At 37.4% G+C, this 24,857-nt stretch overlaps 1 protein-coding gene across 1 annotated transcript; it reads right to left on the bottom strand.

Annotated features, from left to right (window-relative positions):
* Window positions 1-1,635: 1,635 nt before the first annotated feature.
* On the bottom strand, window positions 1,636-24,047 carry NRG4 (neuregulin 4). The gene is made up of 6 exons (XM_082322592.1): window positions 23,974-24,047; window positions 18,387-18,449; window positions 14,206-14,299; window positions 6,707-6,856; window positions 1,805-1,884; window positions 1,636-1,709 (listed from the first exon to the last, which is right to left on the bottom strand). The coding sequence occupies exons 2-6, from the start codon at window positions 18,394-18,396 to the stop codon at window positions 1,693-1,695; spliced, it is 351 nt and encodes a 116-aa protein (XP_082178718.1). The 5' UTR covers window positions 18,397-18,449; window positions 23,974-24,047; the 3' UTR covers window positions 1,636-1,692.
* Window positions 24,048-24,857: the final 810 nt, after the last annotated feature.

Raw genomic sequence — 24,857 nt, 5'->3', positions numbered from 1 at the left:
TGGACTTCTCCTCTACTTGATTTGGTGCCCTCAGATTCTCCCTTCAGACACTGAGCTTTAACTTGGACTCTTCTGACATGAGTCCTCAGAAGGTAATGTATTTTTCTGTTTTGTTTTCTAGTAGCTATTAAAATATGGTTTTCTCTTTGACTTCTTACCTTATACACTGTAACAGCATGTCTTTTCTTCTCTGTCTTGCTGTACTTTTGTCTACATTGATACAAAATACACACTATTTTTTCTGACACTAAAGCATGTAGTAGACATCCTAGGAACAGAAGCTTATTCAACATTTTCTTTGCACTTATATTTTTATATACCTCGAGTTTTTTTATTTCAGAGATAAGAAATCTGCATTCTGCATTTTCTTCCCTTTCAGTTCCTGAAGTTTTCTCAATTAACTTTCTCTTCGATACAACCTTATAAATCCCATACCATGAGCTGCTATGTAATGTGCCATTATGGAAACATATCTGATTTTTGCTGGTTTCAACCTCCAATGTTAGAAATGAGCTGAAAAGAAAATTGTTCAGTTCACATTTTCTATCTCTCTGACTAACTAGACAGTCTCTTTGTGTTGTCAAGGCAGAAAGAGAGACGGACCATATCATTTGGCCTGCCTTTGTCTGAGTAAGAGAATCCTGTGAGGAACCAGGTAGTGATATATAATATACTGTTGGTGTGATCAACAAATGGTTATGTGAATAAAACAAATAAATCTTTAGGGAGGGCAGAACTTGTTCAGCCAAGACACCTGGCTGGATAATGTCTTGTGTCACGAATGGACCTGATGAATAAAATTCCTGACTTCTAGTATCTGAAATATCAACTGGAAAATTTAAGGTAAGATTTAAATCGCCCTCAGTAGTGAGATTTTCAGAAGGCGGCAAGACAAAAATAAAACCATCAAGGAAGGTGTCTTGCTTAATATTAGGGACGTATACCAAACAAAGGGTAAATACTCTGCCTAGCAAACTTCTTTTAACCATTACCAATCTCTTTTCTTAATATTTTCTTTTAATTTGAATTAAAATCTTGTGCCAGGAAGCTGGCCAATACACTAGCAGTGGTACCTCATCCTCATGTTGTCTTACTATTAAACCAAAAAAATCGGTATTAGCTGGAGAAAGGTACTTTTTTTTCCCTACATCTGGTGTGTCTGAAACAAGCCAAATTCTGGACATCTATCACAGGTATAAATTTTGAAACTATTGAATCAAGACAGTCCTCAACTCCTCTGGGACAATCCTGTGAAAAAGGACAATCCTATCAAAAATTCATAGTATTACCTCATGCTAAAACCCCTATGATTATCTCATATTCTCTGTGCGGTGAAAAAAAGATTATTTCATATTTCCCATGCAGTAAAAACCAAAATTATCTCATGCTTCTACCTGTGCATTATTGAAAACAGTAACTTGTCATGAAAAATCTCACAAAATTCAAAGATAAATTATAGTGATTATAGTGATTTCAGTATAATTTGATACACCTTTAAAAATACATAGAAACTCTAATAAGTGCAACTGTTTCTCTTTATGTCTTAGTTGCAGTCTTCTCCAACACATAAGTAAGCCTCCTATTTCAGTCTACTTTCTTCTCTCATCTTGCTTACCGCATCATCCTCTACAACTCTGCATTCTTAGGGTTGCTCTGCATGTTGTGTTCCCACCATTCTTCCACTCTAAGGCTTTACTCTGTTATTATTTCTGAAAAATAAACAAAACACATGTTTTTAATTAAAGAAAACTTCCTCCCCTGCCTTCCTTATGGAATCAAATCATTTCACTTTAAATGTACTCACTGTTGCAGCCATTGCTGCTTGTAGTCTCAACAAGGTTGGCACCACACTCTGAAGTACTCGTCCTTGGAATGGAAGCTTTCCTGACCCGAAGGAACAAAAAAGACACAACAGGGAGAAAAAAAAAAAAAACACACAGAATGAAAAAACTTATCAGAGAAGAGACACATCAATTGAATGACGCTTCCACTGAAAAAAGTTACATGGATCTTCTGCAATTACTTTCTAATTAATTCTCAACATTTTTGAGAAGCATGTATTTGAGGGAGAAGAACAGAGATCAGAGGCAGAAACAGCACTCAAAACTACAGGGCTTCTCTCCTGAAGTTAATGTTCCTGTTCATCTGATTTCTCAGGTCTTTCTTTAAGCAATTACTAGATACCACAAAATTATTTAATTTATCATTAACTCTCTTAGCATTTGGAAGTGAAATATCAATAATGTGATATTTTCCACACTTTCTTGAGGAGAAACAGATTTTTGTAAATAGAGCTGATCTCTTGCTGTCTCTTTCCCTTTCCTTTAATAGTAATTAGACATCTGCTCTCTTGAGAAGAGTCATGAGCTATTCTCCTTTCTGTCCAGTTTGTGTCCTGTGGTGATGTAACTCCTCCACAAAGTCTGTTGTCTTGGACAGCTTAAATGGCTTTATTCCTAGACCCTGTTGTTCCGGCTGGCTGAGTCCCTGTTTATCAATATACACTTATCTTACAGGTAATCTGGCATTTCAACATGGACTTATAATAAAGTGTAGAAATGAATCGCAGATTTATTTTAGTTTTCCCTAGGGTTTTCTCTATTCATCTAAGCTGTGTGTGTGGCATTCAAGCCTCTATGTTGTTTTTAAATAAAAGCTGGCTTATGTGGAATCTATACTAATCAGCTACCTTTCTTACTCTTCTTCCAGTAACCCTTGTACAATATGTTTCTGCAGAAAGAAGGCCAGATGGACCTGTACTGACAGGTGAATTGCTTGGAGCAAAATGTGCCATTTGTTACCTCAGTAACAATGTAACAGCAAGGATTTTTGCATACTTTCCTGTTTTCCCCAGGTCAAAACAATGGGTTTTATCAATACCATTTGTTGGCAGGGTGTGTGTGTTTGTCTCAAGATGGAGAGCGGCTAGATCTGGATTTGCTCTACCTCCATGCACTCTGCTCTGCTAACAGGTTATACAGCTCCTGGGCCTAAAACCGCAGAGAAGCCTACTCCAATGCAAGACATTTTTTCATTGTTAAATAGCAAATCACTCTCATAAAACCAGTTCTGAGTTAATATATATATGGATAAGTTTTACATCCACAATGTAAATATTTTACTATCTTTGCTAAAATACAATTGTTGGCATGATGCCATATCTTCTAGTGAATCCCAATAGTTAGAAATAGCAATAGTTTTATGTGCTGAGCTTCTACAGGAATGCGGCAAACAGAACTGAGCGTGTTCTTTAAAGATTGGGATTCCCCCTTTGACAGAGAAGTGACGTTTATTGCCTATAAAACAACACATTCCCAGAGAAAACTTGATAAAATAGCATGGGAAGCTAATGTACTGAACTGGTTTTCACATTAATTTTGGGTGTGGACAGTACTGTTTTTATGAATTCCTATACCATGATATAAAATTGTTTTACAAGACTCATCTTTGAGGAGACAGAAAAGCATAGTCTTCTCTTTGCAACAACATTACTCATAGTTTTTTCAGAAAGTAAGTTAAAACTACTCACTTTACTACCTAAATAATTCTATTAACCTGAGACTCACTAAGATAGCTCTACCGTAGCCTTTCCTTCAGCAGGTTCCAGCAACAATGGGAGGTGTAACCCCAGACTACTGTTCATCTTTTCCAGTTCTAAGCTGCTTTTTTTCATCAGCAGTCCTTGACCACTTCTCCCTCTTCCCTCCCTCCATTCTCTGCTCTTCTTTTCACTCAGACCTTCAGTTCCTTTCCTCTGTCTTTATTCTGTTCTGCTTCCCATCATTCTTGCCCTCTAGCCATTTCCAATACTGTCTGTTTCTTCATTATCTTTGATTCTCTCTCCTCCTTCTCCTTGTAGGTTTGCTTTCCCAAACCATACCATCTTGATGAATTGTACATAATCAAATACAGCATGAAATCAGCTTAACAGCAGATTGTTGGCAGATTGGAAAAAATAAATCCTCGGTTGATAAAAATGTGATGACTCAGCTAAATATAAAAGGAGAATTATTTCCCACTGTTCACCCAGAGCTTTTCCTATGTAGCCCTTTTCTTTTATGGGTTACTTTCCCCGTTACTTATGTTTTGGCTTTATAAGCAGAGCAATGAAATCCTTTCTCTCTGCCCTTGTATGCTGAACGGATATGTTTGTAGGGAGCATTAAATGCATTCGCACATGCCTGGTCCTGAAATATGCCCCACGCAGCCTGACAGGAAGAAAACTTGGAAAGGAAGCGGGTACAAGTGATGACAGGGACAATAAAATAGAGCACTGGTTTCCTAAATTCTAAAAGATTCGATGTATAATTTTTAGGGATTCGGTTTCTGTATCCTAAATTGCAATCAATATCTCCTCTTCTGCATCCCTCCAGATTGCATTGCTGTTTATGCTAAAACCGCACTAGAATCCTCTGCTGAAGGAGCCACAGAAATGCTTACTAACACACAGTATTAGGGGGAAAAAACTCTGCTTGCTGATTCTGGATCAAACATATTTGTTAATAATAGTGGAAACTTGATAGCACAATATTCCTCTTAACATTTTAAATCTAATATATACTGTCAAGAGGACAAGTCAAGGATGATGCAAACTCTCAGCTAACCCTCACAAGCCCCAGTTCCACCCTCTTCCAGAATGTTATGATACAGGTTGTAGATCAAATTTGGGGGGAAAAAAATTACTGACAGCTGTTAGCAATATTCCTTGTTTATACAGCTGAGAAGAGGGGAGTAGATTAAAGTAGCCACTTGAGACTCCCATTATATGTTGGTCACTTCAGTCAGAGGTAAGGATTTTTACATGTAAAGTGTTTCTTTGATAGATGAGTTCTCTAGCAGAAGATTGTGCTACATCAGCCCCTGAAGTGTAAAGGTAAGACAAGACAATTTCTAGCCAGTTATGTTCTTTATACCGAAGAAGTTAATCATGGTTTTATGAGATTTCCCAAGCTAGTCTGGTATGTAAGATAGGTTCAAGGGCAACTATGTTAAGACTGAGTTGCTGCCCTTGTTATTTTTCTAATAAAGAGGCCCTACTACTTGTTCTGCCAGTTAGGTAAAGCTTGAGTAATTTGGTTTCCTATAAAGAAATGGAGTAGCTGAGGTTCATCTTCCAACTGTCTAATAAAAGACTGGCACAGACCTGTCATTGCTGTTATTCTAAGCATCTGTACTTTGCCATGCAAGGCTCTTTGACCATTAAACTCAGTAGAGTGTGTCTCCAGCCTTCCCCTAATTTTACTGTATACAAGAGGAAAGGGATCTTTTAACAAATTACTCTGAATTCTCTGCTCTCTGAAGACTTTTTTTCTCTTCTCAGAGACAAGCTTTACTTCTAAAGAAATACTCTCTGTACCTCTGTGAGACTTGAATGAATTTTTCTTTAGTTACTTAAAGCTGTATTGTATTCTAATAATTTTATAGTAATCTGCAAATGTTCTTTAGCAAACAACTGCTGTGGTGTCCCACTGCTAAGACACGATTAATTTCACTAAAATGACTAAGGTAGGGGATACCGTCTACAACAAGTTTTTTGTGATACAAACTCTGTTTTATCAAATGCTCTCTATCTCTTCTAAATATATTCAGCTATGGGAAAAACTGGCATTCAATGGGTTTCCATGACAGCAGCTGAGGTAAAACTAGACCAGCTGTTCCAAAGGTCGCTCGCTGAAAGGCACTGATCAGAGAGGTTGATTTGGCAAGGTGATTATGGGAGAGCAAAGAACAGAATTGCAAGAACCTTAGGTTATCATAACCAAGGAGAAATGCAGCATAGGAGCAACAGGAAGAGGCTGCAAGTCTGTGATGGCTAAGAATTGGAGGGGCTAGTAAGTTGCCTCATGAAGGCATAAATACATATTAACAGTACATGACAGAATGAGCTCTCACAAAAAGTGCTGTACTCTAAAAGCAAGAGGGGACATAGGAGGTTGACTTGTGTACATAAATGCAGAGAGTAAGTGAAGACAGTAAGTTTGTTTGGGTTTGGTATAAGTGTACTGACATACTGTACTGATAGATGTACAGCATCAAATAGTTGACTTAATCCCAGGAACTGCTTACGTGTTTTCATTCGAAGTCCTAACATGCCTAAAATGCTACTAAAACCGAACCTGCAGCACCTGCTGTCTAGCACTGACATTTTCATGCTGCTCAAACATGGATCATCCTGGTTAAATGAGGTAGCCCTCTGATTTGTTCTAGATGTTAGTTAATAAACACCTACCTGAGATTATTCTTGAATTTGAGTCTTTCCTTAGTTTTCCTTTTTAAACCAGGAGCTGTAAAGGAATTGGGAGCTAATGGCACCAGCTGGTTCGGCTGCCAGTTCAATGCAGTGGAACAGTTTCTGATCTCTAAGCACTTTTGCTTCTACTTCTCAATCTTTGGACAACATAAGCGTTGACTAATGTTAGCACTAACTCGAGGCAGACTGTAAAATCTTTCAGAAATGGGTGTACTACATGTATTTTTTACAAAGCAACTATAAGTAGTAGCTTAGAAAAGAGACTGAGAAAACTACATGCCAGGAAGTAAAATATTACAAGCAACAAGTTGAGACATTCACATTAATTATGCTGAATAACCATACAAACCTTATGGATAATTCATTACATACTTTTACATTCAAATAATTAGTACATGATTACCAGAAGAAATTTCTACTTGATTAAATAGCTTCAGCACTCTGAAGCACTTTTACCTGCAAAGGAAGTAGAATGCTCCAATTACAAGAACTCCTAGAAGAAGAAGTGAAGCCAAGAAAGCTGCAAACAGGTCACCTTTTGTTTGGGACTTGATGCTAGGCAGCAAAACCTCCTCACAACGGGCTCCTGTGTAATTCTCAATACACCTGGGAAACCAAGTTTTATTCAGATTAGATGGTAACTTGTCATCTAATATGAAAAGCACAAAGGCTTCTTTTGGTCTTAAGTGGGGAGAGAACTTGTTACGGCATAATTCAAGGTTTCTATTTGCAAGTTTTCTTATGGAATTTCCACTCACCTCATATTTCCGGACCAAAGGGAATTGGGCATGTTAGGCATCAAATTTATATTCTGATCCATACTGCTTTTATATATTAAACCATATCTTTCTTAATACATTCATTGGATGAGCAATATACTTCACAATGGTGTACTTCACAGTTGAATCTGCCTCCTCCACTGGCAGATTTAATTAAAGCATTAACTGTGTCATCCCACTGGTTCTCACACAGTGGTCATGCTTTCTTTTCCCCCTTTCATGTAATTTTCTAGCTTTCTTTGTTGAAGAGCTAGTACTGTCAGCTAAATAAATCAAGGAAATGGGAATTCATTGAGACCCAGTACACCTTAAATTGCAAAAGTAGTTTATGCAGTGTAATAATTCACGCCAGAACACGTTACATGCTTGGTGAATGACCCTCTCTTGGAGAGACCTAGCTAAAAGTCATCTTCTCTACTATGCTTATTTTACGTATTGAGCTTCTGAAAATTTCTTCTGAAGAAAGGATTAAAATGAATATGGTATTTTGCCATGGTAAAATGTTATAATATTTTCTTAAAAATAAATAAAATGAATGGCGTAGTAATTCATATTGAGTCAAAAGTGGATAGGTTGAAGATAAACTAATCTTCATTTGTCTTATATTTTGCACTTATTCTGCTAAATTTTCTTAAGGAATTTATTGCATTACAGAAAATGGAAAGCACTTCATTCAGTAACTACATTTTGCATGTATCTTTTATGTATGTAAATTTGCTTCTCTCTATTTGTATTACTAAAGATCTTGCGCCTTCTTGCTATTTCTGGCACTGAAGTCATAATAATCTGTGACATAAGCAATTTCAGGCTCCAGCTGAGAAAAATGGGCTGAACTTGATAACATACTTGAAGTTCTCAACTGCCATTGGCAGCTGCAAGGTATAATTTCAGATGAGGGATAAGAAGGCGGAGTGGGGAGGAACTGCCAAAAAAGAAAGATGTGTAGCATATCTAAATAAGACAAATAGATCACTGTGAGTGTACCACCACGCATGCTTGATGTGACTCCCAGCACTGCTTGCTGTAGATTATGGACCGCTATTTCAGTACTACTGGTCTAAACTATTGCTCAAAGAATTACTACTGTTTCTTTCAATTCCTTGCCTTTGGAAATAAAATGAAGATTTAGACACTAGAAAAAAGATTCAATTATCATCATATATTAAAGCTGTGCAACTGATCAAACAGCCACCACTTTCCAAGGACAATGTGAGACTTCTCAAAGTTACTATGTTTGACTGCTGGGAGAAGGAAGGGTAGGCAGACTGCTCTGATTGCTTGAGATAATGTTCCAGATATTTACTGTAAGTATCGTGGGATTTCAGGGGCCTATTTCTGAAATACTGTAGAATACTTTAAGAATAGAAGTGTAGCTTGAGTGGGGCATTGTTCTCTAGCAAGTGAGAGAGAAATGCTTTGGAGAGCTGAATAGAATAACAGGGATAGAAAATGGAATATAAAATTCATAGAAGTATTCTTGAATACCAATGAAAACTGGAGAATAATGCAAGGCTAAAATGATACAGGAAGAAAAAATAAATAGGTTTTGGCATCAAACTAAGGCTCATGGAAAAGTTCTAGAGAATGAGCGTAAAGGGAGTAAGTCAGTAGCCTAAACAGAAAAATGAAGCAGGAGGAAGAAAAGACAGTCCTTCTAGCTGAAGAGAGTTGCATATAGGATTAGGTAAAAGGCTAGGGTTAGAGAACTGTTGTGATGTAGAAAATACTGTCATATAACCTAAAAATGATGGAGGTTTTCATAGAAACAGGAAAACTGAGATCAAGTATCTTTTGGTTACCTTTAAATAATCAAAATTATAGCTAACGTGACCCTACCAACAGGCTCTGCTTCAGTTAGGGCATTTCTGAATATCCAAATGTTCAAATATTGGCTTGCACAAGCTTTTATGAAGTCATCAGTGCTGATGTCCAAACAGGTGAAGGACTATGTTAAATATGGAAGCAACTGATGCTTTAAGACAACCAAGAGAGGGAAAGGTTTCTACTGTAAGTAGCAGAGCTCTAATAATTTCAGTGGACTTACATACACAGTGACTGCAAGCAAGACAGAAAAGTCTCTAACAGGCACGTGGGCTATGAACGTAATCCAGACTGATGGTATCTATATAGCGTCTCCTAGAGGTAGTCAGTCTTACTATACGTGGCCTTAAAAGTCAGTAGCAACTCATAGTGTATCTTGCTTGTAATGGATGCCTAAAAGTAGAGCACAAGGTAAACATGACACACTTGCAATTATTAATATGGCAGGCACCTGTGCTTCTGCACTTGAATGAATGAGTGCAAAAGACAGAGCAGCCTGCTTCTAGGCTATAGTAAGAGGGAGTTACACTAATTAAGTCTTGTGGTCACTAGGCCAGGTGTTGCTGTTGCACAACATCATCTGCATGCTGTTAGCCTGCTGTTTCAGCACATGCCGTCTGTTGGCTTTAAATGCTCCTACTATGTAGCATTCCAAAGTTGATTTTTAAAATGGAAAAAAGATCTTTCCTCCTCTAAGAAATTAGAATTTCCAATTCAATCAGAGTTGAAAGACAACAGCCTTCAAATGTTTGAGAAAAAGCCGTGAGACTAGAAACTCCCATTTTCAGGGAGCATCCAGATTTCTGCTTTCCTAGATGCCTGCACACGCATGCACACTCACCCACACCTCTTGTCAGATGAGATGAGCCAGCCTTAACTGTTGTATACAAACTTACTATAGGAGCTGTACTGGAGACAAAACACTAACATAATAAAGAAACACACAGAATCTTTCAACCTAGGATAGTAATCAAAACTACCCATATCAGCATCAATACAAGGAAATAGACTGCATTGGATAAGATGTCAGGAGATGACCAGTGGGTCTGCAATTATATTGATCCTTTACAATCTGATCAGTAACTAAAATATAAGCATAACAGCCCTCCAATCACACAAAGCATTACTGCTGTCTCGTTTGCAGGTGCAGTTCATGAGACAGTGCAAGTGATCTACTGCCTGTCTGATTTAGGGAAGAAGGTAAGGTTTCTTTTTCTTCCAGACTCTAAGGTGGGCGTCATAAGCAAGTATCTGACAGACTTTAAAAATGGAAGTAGGATTTGAGTCAAATATGCACACAGACTCCCATTGCTTAGTATTATACTATAAGAGTCTTGACTTTAGTTTTCCTTTAGTCAGGAAAAACCTGGATGCTTCTTGGTATAAAAATTATTTGCGTGTTAAATACAAAGCTCTAAGCAGAAAAAGACAGCTGAAAAATTATCTGCTTGTCAATGCAATTCAGATTACATGGGTGATAGCTTCAAAATCACCATAATATTTAGTCTGTAGCAGGCTCCTAAAAGTTGTCCTAATCCATACCCTATAAGGGCATCTAGTAAGCATGAAAAAGAATTTAAAGCCAAAGTGAATAAACAAGGCAAAGTTAATTAGAAGCCCAAAGTGGCTTTTTAAAAAGTTTTGCATTCAGAGGAGTTTCAAAACTTACTCTGAAGCTGTATTCATATACATAGAGAGTAAAATAAAACTCTTGCTGAAGAGAGGTTGAAAGAATGGGTTATTTTCCCCTAGAAGTCCCTTATCTATGTGTTCATATGGCAAGCTTTACCGTATCTGGCAATGATACGAATTCTGATCACTAATACTTTTCAAACACATAAGATAATGTTGCATTTTATATTTTAAGTCTGATTAAAAATAAATCTTAATTATTGACTTTTTTTTGCTATACTTTTGGTGTGTATTCTAACTTTTATTCCTACTTTTCAAGTTAAAAGCAGAATTGGAAAAATACTAATTGGACACTGTGTTTTCAGAAGAGCCTGGGGTATGTGAAAGTATAGTTTTGGAGGCAGAGAAAGAAGAAAAGCCTAGATGAGTGGGAAGCCCTTCACTGGCAACTTGCAGTGTGTATATTCTGAAGGCTTACGGCACAGCAAGTATATCGCTTGTGGAGACACTTGAAAAAGGGAATGACAGACCCATCTCAGAGAAAGAGCCAGACAAGGATGGGGTATATAGAAAGTAACAGAAGGAATTTGCACAGGATTTATTAGATTAGTATAGGAAAGGTGGAGGAGAGATTGGATTAGGGTAGAAGTAAAGGAAGGGGAAAGTAGAGATATCCTTTAACCATACACAAGAATTTCAGGGAGGAGATTTCTAAGGTCTACCTCTGTCCCTTGCAGTACTTAGCCTGGATGCACTGCCCTCTGCAAAATATGATCCCTTCCTCAAAAGGAGAGCATTCACTATTAATTTCTGTGTGTACTCTCCTCAGCAGCAGAGGAGCTGTGTTTGTGTGGTCTTATACCATCTGTATTTTGCCTGAAATACAGAAAGAAGGCTCTCGGAAATCTGCCATGTGTAAGACAAAATGGAAATACCAGAGCTTCCCCTCAGACAACAAAATCTTAACTTAATTCTGCACTGCATTAATTAATGATTATGGGACAGCTGCACATCAGGTGCTGAGGCAAACAGCTTTCAGCTTCATGTTTTATGATACACCTGAGGCAGCCGCTTTTCCATCCTTCTCCATTCTACTGCATGTTTATTTAGTACATTTGAGTGTTCCTGGGTTTGAAGCTCATCTTGTTTATGGTGACAGGTGTGCCTTTTGCTGCTGAGAACATTAACTCATTGTTAGGAAAGGAATGAGGGAAGATGCCAGCTGAGCAACTTTATGTTTTAACACACATCAGCTGTACTTAAAATCTGCTAATGTTGCACAGGGGAGAGGGGTCAAGTAATGTTTTGTTTCTATTACATCTCTACCTTGTATATATATCCATTTCTGAATGGTAAGTGACATTCTGAAAGTAAACAGTGGCTCTTAATTTGTTATCACGCTACAAAATACGTATTTCTAAAGAATGATGCAACTTTCCTGGTTACGTTGTGCAATTACTTCCAATGATGTTGCATCAGATAAGCTGGACTAACTATGTTTAGCACAACACATTTGTGTAAATAAGTGGCATGTCAAGGCAAATGTGTTTTAAGGTATTCTTACAATTTGTTAGTCTGTTCTTGCTCCATTTCCCCCTTTTAATCAATCCTGTACTAACAATCATTCAGCCTTTGATTCTAAAACGGATTCAATTTTTCTGTTGGTGGGAGATGATCATTTGAGAACACCTGGAAGCTTTAGGTGGGACTTGGCAGAAACCTGCATCAACGAAACTTTGCGCAACTCTGTGATGATGCCAGTCTTGAAGTTCCAAAGCACCAAATATTTTTCTGAATTCTGCTGAATAGTGATGCATTTTTTCTGTTGTTTCTATTCACATCACTGCTGATTACTAAGATATCTGTGTGTAAACAAAACCTTTCTCATCTATAATTAGCCTCCTCTGACTGATTAAGGAACATGCTTAGAATGAGGACACGCTTAAATAGAATGCTTCTATTTAAACCCATATAACTTCATCATCAACCACTAGATACAGAAGAAAAATACTTGATAATTTAAATGCAATAAGATTGCCTGAGTATAACAGAAATGCTCTTAAGACATTACTTTTCTGCTTCAGCAGATTATAAACTCCTCTAGTACCTGAATTACAAATGACTTCATTTGAAGCCCTTTTAAAAGTGGAAATTATCTACGCTGACTAGCTTGTGCTCCTGAAGAATGAATTGTTCCGAGTATTTTTACTTCATATTTACAGTTATTGCATCAAATACACCTTTCTCATTACACAGTCTAGCAGTAGTTGAGAGAGTGCTTTGAAATTGCGTAACTGATGCTGTTTAGTCTAACCATTCTTTTTTTTATTTAAGTATTTTAATATCAATAATATGGGATTTCTTCTAGAAAAAACACATGCATATTTCAACATGTTTTACTTTTTGTGTGTGTAGTATTCATTTTACATCGCATAAGCTTGCAAGGTTTAGCTGTTAGAATAAATCATCATCATACAGCACTTCCGAGCTTTATCCTCGCTTCTGGATCTGATTCATTGTATGACATTGGGCAATATGCTTAATGACAGTGATATGCTGTGTATATTTTCCAATGAGCATTTACCACAAAATTTCCTCCTCTCTCCTCATCTACTAGATGAGTTTACATGCTTGAGTTTAAATGTTTAAATTGAACTGTCCCAAACAAAAGAAATAAATACTTTAATTGGGCATCTTAGAACAGATTTTGTTTCCTTCTTCAACTATTTCATCGAGTTATCATTAGTTATAGCTCAAGATTGAAGAGGGAGCAGAAGTTGCCACCGAAGACAAAAAGGTAATATCCTTAAGTGTATGTAATTGGTGTCTGAATGCCTGTTATTATTTTAAGTAAACCCATTAAATTAACTGAAATTTATTTTGTTGAACAATAACTCAGAATTAGTAAATGCAGAACCATGAAAAATTAGAATTTAATTTGTCATTTTCTTATGTCTTGGTAAATGACAAAATAAAAGGATAGGGCTGTATTTATGCAGGAAACGTATCCACGTGCAAAAATAGGAATTGCTTCTTTTCCAGTGTGCTACATGGGCTTCAAAAAGAAGAATGGTCCCATAAACGAATGCTGACAGAAGTATCTGTATTTGCTGCCTTGATGTTTCTTTATCAAGTGGTTTTTGGCTGTCACTGTAAAGCTGCCCTTCGAGTATTTTAGTGAGATTCAGAGAACATAGTAAGTCTTGAATTGTGTTCTTTTTTCCCACTTAAAAGATTATATTCCTTTTTGTGCCTCCTCGTTTTGTTCAGGTCAGGCCATTTTATAAGAATTTTTGCAATATGATTCATCTGGAAGGAGAACTGGGAATGTTCTTTGCTTTTCGGAATGCCTTTCCTACAGTTTCTATGGAGTTTTCCTCCATAAGGCAAAGGGTATTTTGTTCCTTTCTGTATTGTAATGAGGGGAGGAAATATGGCTCTAAATATAGATATCATCCTGAATGCATACGTAACTGAGTACTGTTGCACCTGTCAAACAAGTATACACCAAGTATACACGTTTATTTTTCTCATATTGTCGTGTCTATGCAAGCTAGATAAGTAATCTAAGCATGAATTACTGAATTTGGAACAGCCATAGGAAATAGGTATTTTCTTTTATACAATGTTTTAACAGTAATTTCTTAAAGAAGCAAAATGGAGCAATAGTCTTTAGACAGCTACTGTCCAATACTTAAACACACAAACTTTAGTTTCACTGACCTGCAGAAAGGACTGGATACAGTAGGAATCATATAACAAATCCCTCCATTTAGACAAAAAGATCCGTAACTGGTGCCACAGAGTTCTTCATGATCTTAAAAACAAGACCAAAACAAACACAGAGAAAAGTAGATACTTCTGTATTTTTATCAATAAAAGCAGATCTTAATTATATTTTTGGGGAATGGGGGTGGCTTCCTTAAAAACAAAACAAAACAAACAAACAAAAAACCCCCACCAAAACAAACCACCACACACAAACAAAACCAGCTTATGAATGAATAAGGTATCAGTCTTGCCTTCCAGGCCAGCAACATATAGCACTATCTATCTTGCAGAATTGTTTCATGTAACAATATGTAAAAAGATCACAAATTTATCACTATATCAGATGTAAAGCACCTAAATTATATGAATAAATGCAAAATTTCTCTTGCAGTGAGAGGAACTTTTGAATTCTCCGTTACTTCATTTGCCTTTCATGACCACAAACCGTATTGAGTACAGTGATTCACATAATGACCTATATGAAGCCTGGTTTGTCCTGTTCCAGTGGCACAAACTAGCTTAACTAGCTTCACTGAGAGCATTGGAGTCAGTACAGATAAACTGAGAATAGTCTCAGGTGCAGACCAGGACATTCTGAGACTGCTTCAAGCTGTATTAAGAGCTGAATCACAGTGCAGTTGGACACCACCAGGTTTTCCCACCCCAATTTTTAACAACCAGTGGAGGAGCTAGCCTATGAACTGTCGCTTATGTAGAAGACTGCCTGTTACAATGTAATTTCCACAGATCTCAAAAAGGCTTTTTTCGAACTCAATAGGCTTCTTATATGAATCGTTAGTGTTTTAAACACAATTAGGCATTCTAATAAAACCCCAAATACAGGAGACTACTGTTGGCACTTGTAGCAGCAGGTTGTCCATTTTATGCTTAAATAGAATATCTAACTGTACCATTTCCCTCTTTTTGAAAGCAGTCTAAATTTGGACTGCATATATTTGATAGATTTAATGCATCAGTAACTCATTTTATATATATGCATATATATTTTTATGTATTTCTTCAATCTTATGAAACCATAATATCTCAATTAAAAGGAAAATAGAGCAGTCTTCTGCTATCACAAGCGTGAGAATCATGTGTTACCTCACACTTTAGGTGTTGTTTTTGCTGTTATTTCTCCCAGAAGTTCTGAAAATAAGAATTCTGCTGTCTCACTATTTATGTACAGAAGATATGTTCTATACAAAATATAGTGTTGTTTAAGAGGAACCAAGATTTTAACTTTCTTCTTTGTCCTTCAGGAAAAAGAGTTAGGGTTCCCATTTATTCCCGCAGAAAAAAGCGAGGAAGTGTGACCATAAGACATTCTACCCTAGAGGGAGCTTCTACAGCTTTGTGTATAAAATAAACCTGACTTTTTAAAGAGTAGCAGAAAAGGTTAGCCACTTCTAACCCTGTGCAACAAAAACATCATGCATCCTGCTGTCCTCTAGACCATCTTTGCTAATTCCACTCTCCCATCTTTTCATACATTCTTCTTTTTCTGTGATGGCATATTGACATAGGAGTGTGAGTAAAGTCCTTGTATTATTTTAAGACAAAGGCAGTTATACCACAGAGCTCAACAGGAATTCAGTTTCATGTTCACGTTATCAAAGCGCTAGCATCCAAATAGTAACTGGACCTTTTTGCATGTGTGCAAACAAATTAGGGAGCTGGAGGAGGGAGGAGGTAAGGCTGCAAAGATTGCTCATGTTTGATCTTGTTGCACTGGCTCAGGATGCGGTGTAATGGAAATGTGTGTTCTGCCCTACCTTGTTAGAAGTTAAATGGAAATTTATTTTAACTCTGAAGCTTTCCATGCTTGTCTACGGGCAATTCACTTACTGCAAGTTCACTATTAAGACTTTTTAAATTATTTTGTATGGGTAACAGAATAATTGCAATAGCAATAAAATGGCAACAGAAAAAAACAAGCAGATTTTTAAACAAGAACTATAAATTATTTGATTTCAGTCTATTCAAACATAACAGTGGAACTTCTGTGACAGTGTAATTAAATTGAAGGTTACATCCTTCCTTAAATGAAGAGAGGATATTGAATACTTGAAGAGTGTATCAGGATATCTATACAATTGTAAAAATCAAGAGAGAAAAAGCAAAACTCTCAACTTTGACCTTCTCTCAACTCTATTAATCATCTGAAGGAGTTAAGTGTTGTTGAAATTCTACTAGATAAAAAAGCGAGATGATAGAAGGTAGGCCCCACAGAAAAATCCCTTTAGACAGCTCGTGGAAAGCCTTCAAATAAATTCTCATGAGAATTAATGAGAACTTGTGAGCCTCCTTAAAATCTTGCCTTATGATTCTATTTCTTTTCTTCATCTTTAGGCAGAAATAGGCCTGTCTTACACTGGCATAGTGGTAGAGCACTGAAGAAAACTAAATTCCTCAAGTCATTCAGGTCTCAGAACATTTGGGAGAATGATTCTCTCACTGTTATAGTGTGATCTGTGTATTAAGGACCAGCTCTGCAGTCCAACGAGACACTTCTGTTCTGGCAAAATACCTCAGGCACTCTGTCTTAGGCCTATTAGAGAAAAGTGAGAGAGGTGAAGAGAGAGAACAAAAAATGCCTAGGAAGCCCTTGAAAACTTTTTGATTGTAATTACAGACAATTTCTCTATAGGCTATTTCTTTCTAGAGCTAGACTTCTTTCCAGTGCTAAGGGAAAAATGGTAACCTTAATTTTACCAGTAGTGAGATATCTGAAGAAACCTCTACGTCCATGTAGATCAGGTGCTCCATTTTCCATCCAATTGTGCTTTTCATTAATTCTATTTTGTGTATTAATACTTTGCTACTATTTATTGAGAGTACCAGAGTAATACAGTATAAATTAGATAAAAGAATTATAAAACAGAATAAAAGAAAATTCAGGATGCTCTAACACTTTAAAAAATTATTAATTACTAGTAGTAGTGGGTTTTGCTACAATACAAAAATATATATTATTGTATTCCATACCCGCTTTACTGAAATGCAGTAGTTTGGATCAAATTTGAAAGCTACAGCTCTCTATTTATAGACAGGAAAATACGAAAGCAACAGTTTATCCCTTTAAATTTATAGTCAATGATGCAAAAGACTATACTGGAGAATCAGAAGGGGTTCAATACAAGCCAAAACCCAATTACATTAGCATCGGTGAATGTGTCATGATTTTTCATGAGGTAAGTCAATACATTATATTAATCTAAAAATGCAAATTGTATACTTTGAAAGTCAAATGTATACTACATTCAGACTACTATAATCAAGATAGAAAAGTTTAACAAGTCAAGTGACAATGGGCAATTAAAAAAAATACAAAAGATTTAGCTTTTCAATTAATACAACTGTAGAAACTCTATCTACATATGTTCTACATAGTATATATATGTGTGTGTATTTTGATATATTCTGCTATGTGAGAGATTAAATAAAGAGGACACAAAAGTTACTTAAAAAAAAAAAAGTTGGGTTTTGGTGGGAGGAGAAGTGAAGAGGAATGAAACAAGATTGTTCTTTCTAATGTTAGACTGTGAATACTTAAAACTGGCAGAGGTAATAGCAGCCTCTAAACACACTGATTCTCAATTATTCTTTTTGAGGACATGCATGAAAACCTGTCCCTAAACTATCCTGTCTGTTTGCATTTAAACTTTTGTAACCTGACTGTCCCATCTATTAAAAAGAAAAACAAATACAAGCTCAACACCACCTTAACCCCCAAAGAACCAAGCCAGCCTTGATAATCCACATGTTGATTTAGCTGTCTTGCTTAATCCAGAGGCTAAAATACTACAGACTGTCTAATCCTGAAGTCTGCTAAAAGGAAAAAGGGAAGGGGGAGGAGTGGGAAGTGTTGACAGAAGATAAAGGGGCTTCCTCACTTATAAGCAAGTTTGGGCTGTATGCTGATCAATCACGAACTATGAAATATTGGGATGGATCAAAGCAAAAATCTCCAGAGAATTTGTACCACTGACTGGTGAACTCTAGTTTGCTGACTAGTAAGCCCTATGGAGCAGTTGTGACAATCCCAATGGCAGCTGTCAAAATCAATGCAATTTTAATGAATTCTAATTATATCTGGATACACATCCAAGTAAAGACTTGGAAGAAATTACCTGTTCGCATATTATTCCAAAAATTTTTATTCTTGGTCAGAGGCTATTCTTCTAAAGCGGCACCTAAAGACAAATATATAAATTTAAATTCATCATTTTTAATCCAGTGACTTTTTTCCCTGAAGAAATAGCTATTGGAATGCATCTTTCAGTGTTGCTGCTAAGACATTTGTTGTACTTTGACAGTAATATACTGTTATATTATACAAAATTTCCATTAATTGACAGTTAATGGCAAACATTCAAGTCTACTGTCAAGTTCAGTGAACTCCTAAGGCAGTACTACAGAGTAAAACCAAATTCACACTAAAGCACGTTTAAACAATTAATACTTTTTTCAAACTGCCATACTTATTCTGAATTGTATTCAGAATTCAGACCTGATGCTTTTAGGCAATCTAAATTATTGTTTCTGGCTAGCAAATTAAATTGACATTTGTACCTTGAAAGTCAGTGCATAAAACTGAACCAGTCCTCTGACTGATAATTATTCAGACAGGTAAGATCTTGGTGGTGGAAATCTTGCATTCCACAAACAAGAACTTTGCAATTTGTAATTTCTCAGAGAGAATGTGTATGTTTCACTTGAGTGTTTCTCATGTCTGGATATCAGGTGACATTACTAATATAGGCCATGAATTTAGCAGAATTCAGCAAGGTCAAGACTTGTACAATTATTTTTAAAATATGGAATAGAAACTCTCTGCCTGGACAGAAACCAATCTTCACTTGACATTGCTAAAAAGAAACTTATTCTGTAGACATGCCAACTATATAAACATCTAATGTTGCTATATTCTATTTTCTTGTAAGGTATTGTCGAGGTTTACTGTACTAAATAGGTTACTGAACCAGCTCAACATGATAGATCTTATTTTTTAATGCTTGCTCTTTTTTTCTTAATTATACTTCATAGTATACATAAAGTAAATATTTAAGCAAACTGTCCTATATTGGAAGAAATATTTTTTCCCCATTAAATGATCAAATTAAATAAATTCTCAACTTTACCAGAAATAACTGCCTGTACTTCAGCTTTTAGGCAACTTTCTGTAGAGGCTCATTTCAAAAGGTATAATGCATTTGCACTTACTGTATAAGCAGACAGTTCTGTTTTTCATGGGACCTTCATGGGACCTTCTCTAGCTCTTTAAGTGTCCTGTCCATACAAGAAAATCTGAAATGGCAGTTCCCTGTGACACTGGGCTGTAACAGCAAGGTCCCCACCCAAAGGCTGTCCCCTTGCACTGTCTCACAGATATGCAACTTTGCTTACTTTGTGTGCACAACCAAGTACAATTAACATAGCATGTGGCACAAAGAAACAAACCAACGTGATTCACTTCAGAACTAAAATCCTGTTTTTAAAAGAAATAAATCATCCTGGAGATAGTTATTTTTAGCAGTCAAGATCTGGATTCTATATGTGCTGTTAAAAAGGCTTCAAATTTACACATAGTGCAATGTGGGTGAGGTTACGACAAAGACAAACATGCATACAGAGGCCAAATACAGAATAGGGTAACACCCCGTTATGCTCTCAGAATCACTTGCATATTTTTCTAGGGTTACCAGTACTACAATTCATTGCTGAATTAAAAACATTCACATAATGTAGTATATATAAATTGCATCATGAAAATATAATATGCAGCAGTCAAAAATCTGATTTAAATTTGTATGTTATTGGAGCAAGCAGTCCTTTTTAATTTATTTTCCCTTTTCTCAGAATGTGCCACAAAATTGTGTAATATCCAATAGCTTTCATAACAGAAAATATAAATAGGATATATAACCTAAATTTCAGACTAGCTCCTTTTCCAGATTTAATTAGGATATGGGTCCTTGAACAGACAAAATAACTTGATTTTGCTACTGCAAAAAGGAGATCTCGCATCTCCTTTCCTTCATCTTATTGTCAGTATACATCTCACCATCTCTCTGGTGCTGCTGCTGGTATAAGTTGAACCTTTTCAGGAGATGTTTAAATCCAATGACCCAGCAGAAAATTCCTTAGAGGAAGCTGACAGTTTTCTACCGCATCAGTGTGTTAAATGGATGTGCTATGTACCTTATCAGCTGTTTGGACTAGGACTAATTATTACATGTACTACAAACTGTTTATAAGCTGGCTGCAGAGAACAAGACAGTTTGAAGAAGGCTATGGGACTACTGACTGTTTACTTTCAAACTCTGTTGCCACATATTCAAGGAAACAGTGGGTGGCGAAGGAAGGGGGTGAAAATACTTCCTAAACAATCCAAGAGGATGTATGTGTGTATGCATAATCTATTCTTTAAGTTCTGATAACAATTTGGGTCTAAAGATCACTTTCAAAAGAGATGTTGCTGACAGCATTCACAGTTGTGGCTTTTTTTTTTCTAAAGACTGAAAAGTAAACCATTAGGTAGTTGTGTATTTATATGTAAATGTTTTTCTCTTGGGTGTTTGTTGCGCTCTGAAGAGATGTTGAAGTATGTATCAGTGTCCTAAAAAGAATAAGTTGGACTCTCTATCTCATTAGAAAAGTAAGCTCATATATTGTAAAGAAAATGAAACTCTATAGCAGAAATTGTTGCTAAACTTGATTCTAACTTGATTCTAACTTGATTCAAACTTGCTTACATCTATCTGTGCGCTGAACCAGTACTAGAATCACAAGAGTTCATTAGTGCGTCTACCCAACGCTTTCCAAACTTGATGTCTTCTTTAAAGACACAGCTGTAGTCTATGCTCACAGAAACTAAGAATCCAATTCTACGAGTGCTCAAATGTTTATCTTGCGTGCATCTTGGGAGTTCATGAAAGATTACTTTGTGTACCAAGTTAGAGTAATGTGAAATTTAAAATATAGCCTATTTTGCTCTCTGCCAGCTTGCTGAAAAAACTTCGGATCAAATCTACCCTTTTTCCCACATCTTTGTGATCTAAACTGATATTAATAATAACAATACATTGTTTGAAAGATTACAGTTTATACATTAAGGTTCGGTCACCTGTGTATACTGATATATACTGATACTACTTCAGCCTCTTCAATTACTTCAAAGTCCTGGGCATCTTAATTTTCATAGTCTGAATCCATTAACAAGGGCTTCAGTTTAGGAAAGGATTTAAATCACATGTTTAGAGTTAACGATATCCTAAATCACTAAGTTAAAGCATGTTCAAGTACTTTGCTGAATGAAGCATGAACTCCGTGTATGTGTGTATCACACTGAATGCTGCAAATGTGATGGAAATACTGGGTTACTATTCTGCAGCAGAGAAACCACAGATTAAAGTGAGCCACACAAGAAAATTCATACACTCTCGTGCTTCTTGGGCACTAAAACACTAGGGGAAAGAATACAGTTTCTTCCTTTTTTGGGAATGGCTATTGGATTTCTGGGCAAATTGAGCACTCGGACACAAAACTGCAATGGGTTCAGCTCTTTAGCAAAAATATATGCTAATATCTGGCCATACTGGAGGCTGGCTGGAACAAGTCTTTTGAACTCATTAGATCTGTCTTTAAATGAACCCGTGTGCTTTACTCCCCATATACTTAAAACAGAATCCTTATTGCCACTTATTTTTGTGTACTTTTAATCGTTAACTATTCTAAACATCCATGAGATGCAGTATCCCCAAAAGATGGTAACTGGAAGTCTTAATGAGCACAGCCAGATGAAAAGAAAGCACTGAAAAATGATTTGGGTTTTGTTTTATGGTTCTTTGCTATGCAAACATTCTTAAAATTAATCTCTATATAAACTCTCCCCCAAATTAAGGAAGATCATTTCAGTCACACGGCTATTTCAAATATACATTGTTTGTTCATTTAGATTAAGTTGCACCTTACAGCTATCTTCAAGAATGGGATTTTACTGCATTATGTATTCTTTTTTTAAAATCCAAAAGAGGTAAAATCTCATTCTGCCCCAATACTGAGCTCAAATATTTGTGTTGTGAAAACAATGAAGGGGAAAAATTTAAAGAATTGCACTATCTGCTTAGTAGGCTAATTAAACATATATTTCCTTGTGAGATGTGTCCTTGATATCTATCAAGCACTTAGTAGTCTACACCTCTTATTTTCTCCAAGAGCCGGGAACTGTCCTGAAGTCTTGTTAAAAGGAGTCTGTTTATTTTCTTATCTAGGTGATAATTTCTAATACCCTTACCATATGAAGCTCAGAACTGATTTTAGCACAGAAAATCATCAGGTGTCAGAAAAAAATCCATCAAACTGCCTGGAACAAATGGAGATCTCAATAAGGAAGAATTAAAGATGAGATATTACAACAGATTTGTATGAGGATGATGTGTTAGTCAAATTTACACACTGAAAGTTTCTTTTAAGATGGGATAGCCACAATGTGAAGGAACTCTAACAAAAGACAGAAGTGAAGGCAGATGCCAAATAGCTCACAAGTCTCAACATGCTTGTGATTGACAGGTGAATTTTTTGAATGCAGTTGTTCAAAATTCTTTCCATTACAGTTTTCTGAAATGACAACACACGACTGAGTCCTCTTGTCTTAGGAATGCCTGCAGAAAAACTTTAGGTTTACATTTTTATTTTATCCACGGAAGTACGTCTAGAATTAATTATATGCTAAAACAGCTAGTAAAACTGTTATCATGATGTTGAAATCACAATTTGAGACATTACAGTAAATTTAAGGGAAAACTTTCCATTCCTAAAATTTCATAAGTAGTTTGCAACCAACTGCAAATTCCCATCTGAAACCCCAGTTCTACTGTATGAAATATTCATACAGAAGCTGGCAAAGCTACATTTCAGTTGAGGCTTCTGGCAAATGTATCTACTTGTAGTCATACTACATATTTGTAATTTTGAGATAGAGATTCCAGTCTTGAGCTTCTGTGTGCTTATGTGGGGGGGATTAATAAATTTTAGAAGACACCTGCATTAAAAAACCCCCACTATTAAGCTTGGGAAAAAAAAACAAAACACAACACTATTCTTTCATTCTGTGTTTACTGATTTCTTCTATGGCACTTTCGCTCCCAAGTTTCATCCCTAAACTGTCTAGGAAATCAACTGAAATGTAACACAACTTAAAGCTTCTCACTGCATGATTAGTTTTTATTCATATCTCAGTGGTAGATATAGTTGTCTGTCAGAATGTCAGCTCTCCAATGTCAGTAATCTCAGATCCAAAAATCAGAACTCAAAAAATTCATATTACAAACTGGCATACAGGGAGACAATTTAGTACATAGACATTTAATAAAATAGACCAATATCACTTAAATAGGTTTGAGATACTAAAAAATATATATCATAAGAGTTTAGATATTTACTTTTACATGGTAGCCATCAGGAAGCTCATGTAACTAGTCTTCATAATACTGATTTTGATTTTTTAAGGTAAACACCATCCAGACAGTAATAACTGCTGCCAATGCCAGCTATTCCACAGCAGGGATATGGGAGAGAACTGTTAAAACTTGAATTTTTTTTTTTTTTATTTTGTCCATTTAAAGCACATTCTTAACCTTGGTTTTCTTTTTAACTTCCTTTTTTTGCATTTAATTTTGTATTGAGTTAATTTGTTCTACTTAAACCACAGCTTACCACAGCAAACGGGTATTCTTAACTCTGCTGGTGTAATCTTTCTCAGACATGCACAGGACAATCTGCTGAATCAATGTAATCTCTAATCTGCATCGTGTAATCTTGCAGCTGCTCTCTCCGTATGCAGTTATGTAATCCTGGCGTCTATAAAAGCAAAACAAAACACAAAAAGAACAGGCAGAACTTTAAGAATAACGTTGTCAAAGCCCCGGTGCGCCTCACAGGGCGGCCGCCCCGACCAGAAACCAGCCCCCGCCGCCCCCGGGCTGAAGCGGCCCCTCACACCGGGGCCCCGCTCACCCCGCGGCCCCTCACACCGGGGCTCCCACCTGCCCGCCCTGTCGCGGGGGTCGCCGATCGCGACCGGGCGGCTCCTGCCGTGAGGGGACGTGCCGGGGGAGGGGGCGGTGGCTGGGGGGCGCCGCCCCGCCCCGCCCCGCCCTCTCGCGCCTCACCTTCCCCAGCCCGTAGTACTACAGAGCCCGCCGTTCGCCGCCGCTATTGGGTCGGCGGAGACCACGTGACGCGGGGCGAGCACGCGCGCGCGCCCCCTTTAAACCGCCTCCCCCCCCGTCCCCGACCTGAGCGACGGCCCGTGGTTTCCTAGGCGACCCGGGAGGAAGGGAGGGCGCGCGCGGGCGGGCTCGCGCGCCGGCATTCCCCCTCCCCCTCCCCTCGCCGCTGCCGGTTCCGCGCGAGCCGCGCGCCGGACCGTTGGCGGAGCGGGGCTGCGCGGTGCCGGCGCTGCGGGCAGCAGGTATGTGCCGTGCCCCGGCGCGGCCCTGCGCGGCGCTCGGGACCCCCCCTCCGCCTCCCGCGGCCGCCGTACGCCCTGCCGCCGCGGCGGGCCACCTCCGGGCGGGCAGGGCGGCCCGGCGGGGTCC

Source organism: Platalea leucorodia (assembly GCF_965183815.1).
Source record: "Platalea leucorodia genome assembly, chromosome: 9".
In the NCBI taxonomy this organism is placed as follows: Eukaryota; Metazoa; Chordata; class Aves; order Pelecaniformes; family Threskiornithidae; genus Platalea; species Platalea leucorodia.
Note: the sequence above shows the minus strand (reverse complement) of the source record. Positions and strands in the feature narration are given on the sequence as shown.

Coding starts and splice junctions, on each gene's coding strand:
- NRG4 (XM_082322592.1), bottom strand. Junction 6,857..14,205: donor GTATCCAGTCCTTTCTGCAG/GTCAGTGAAACT, acceptor TTGGTTTCCCAG/GTGTATTGAGAATTACACAG. Junction 1,885..6,706: donor GCATTCTACTTCCTTTGCAG/GTAAAAGTGCTT, acceptor CCTTCGGGTCAG/GAAAGCTTCCATTCCAAGGA.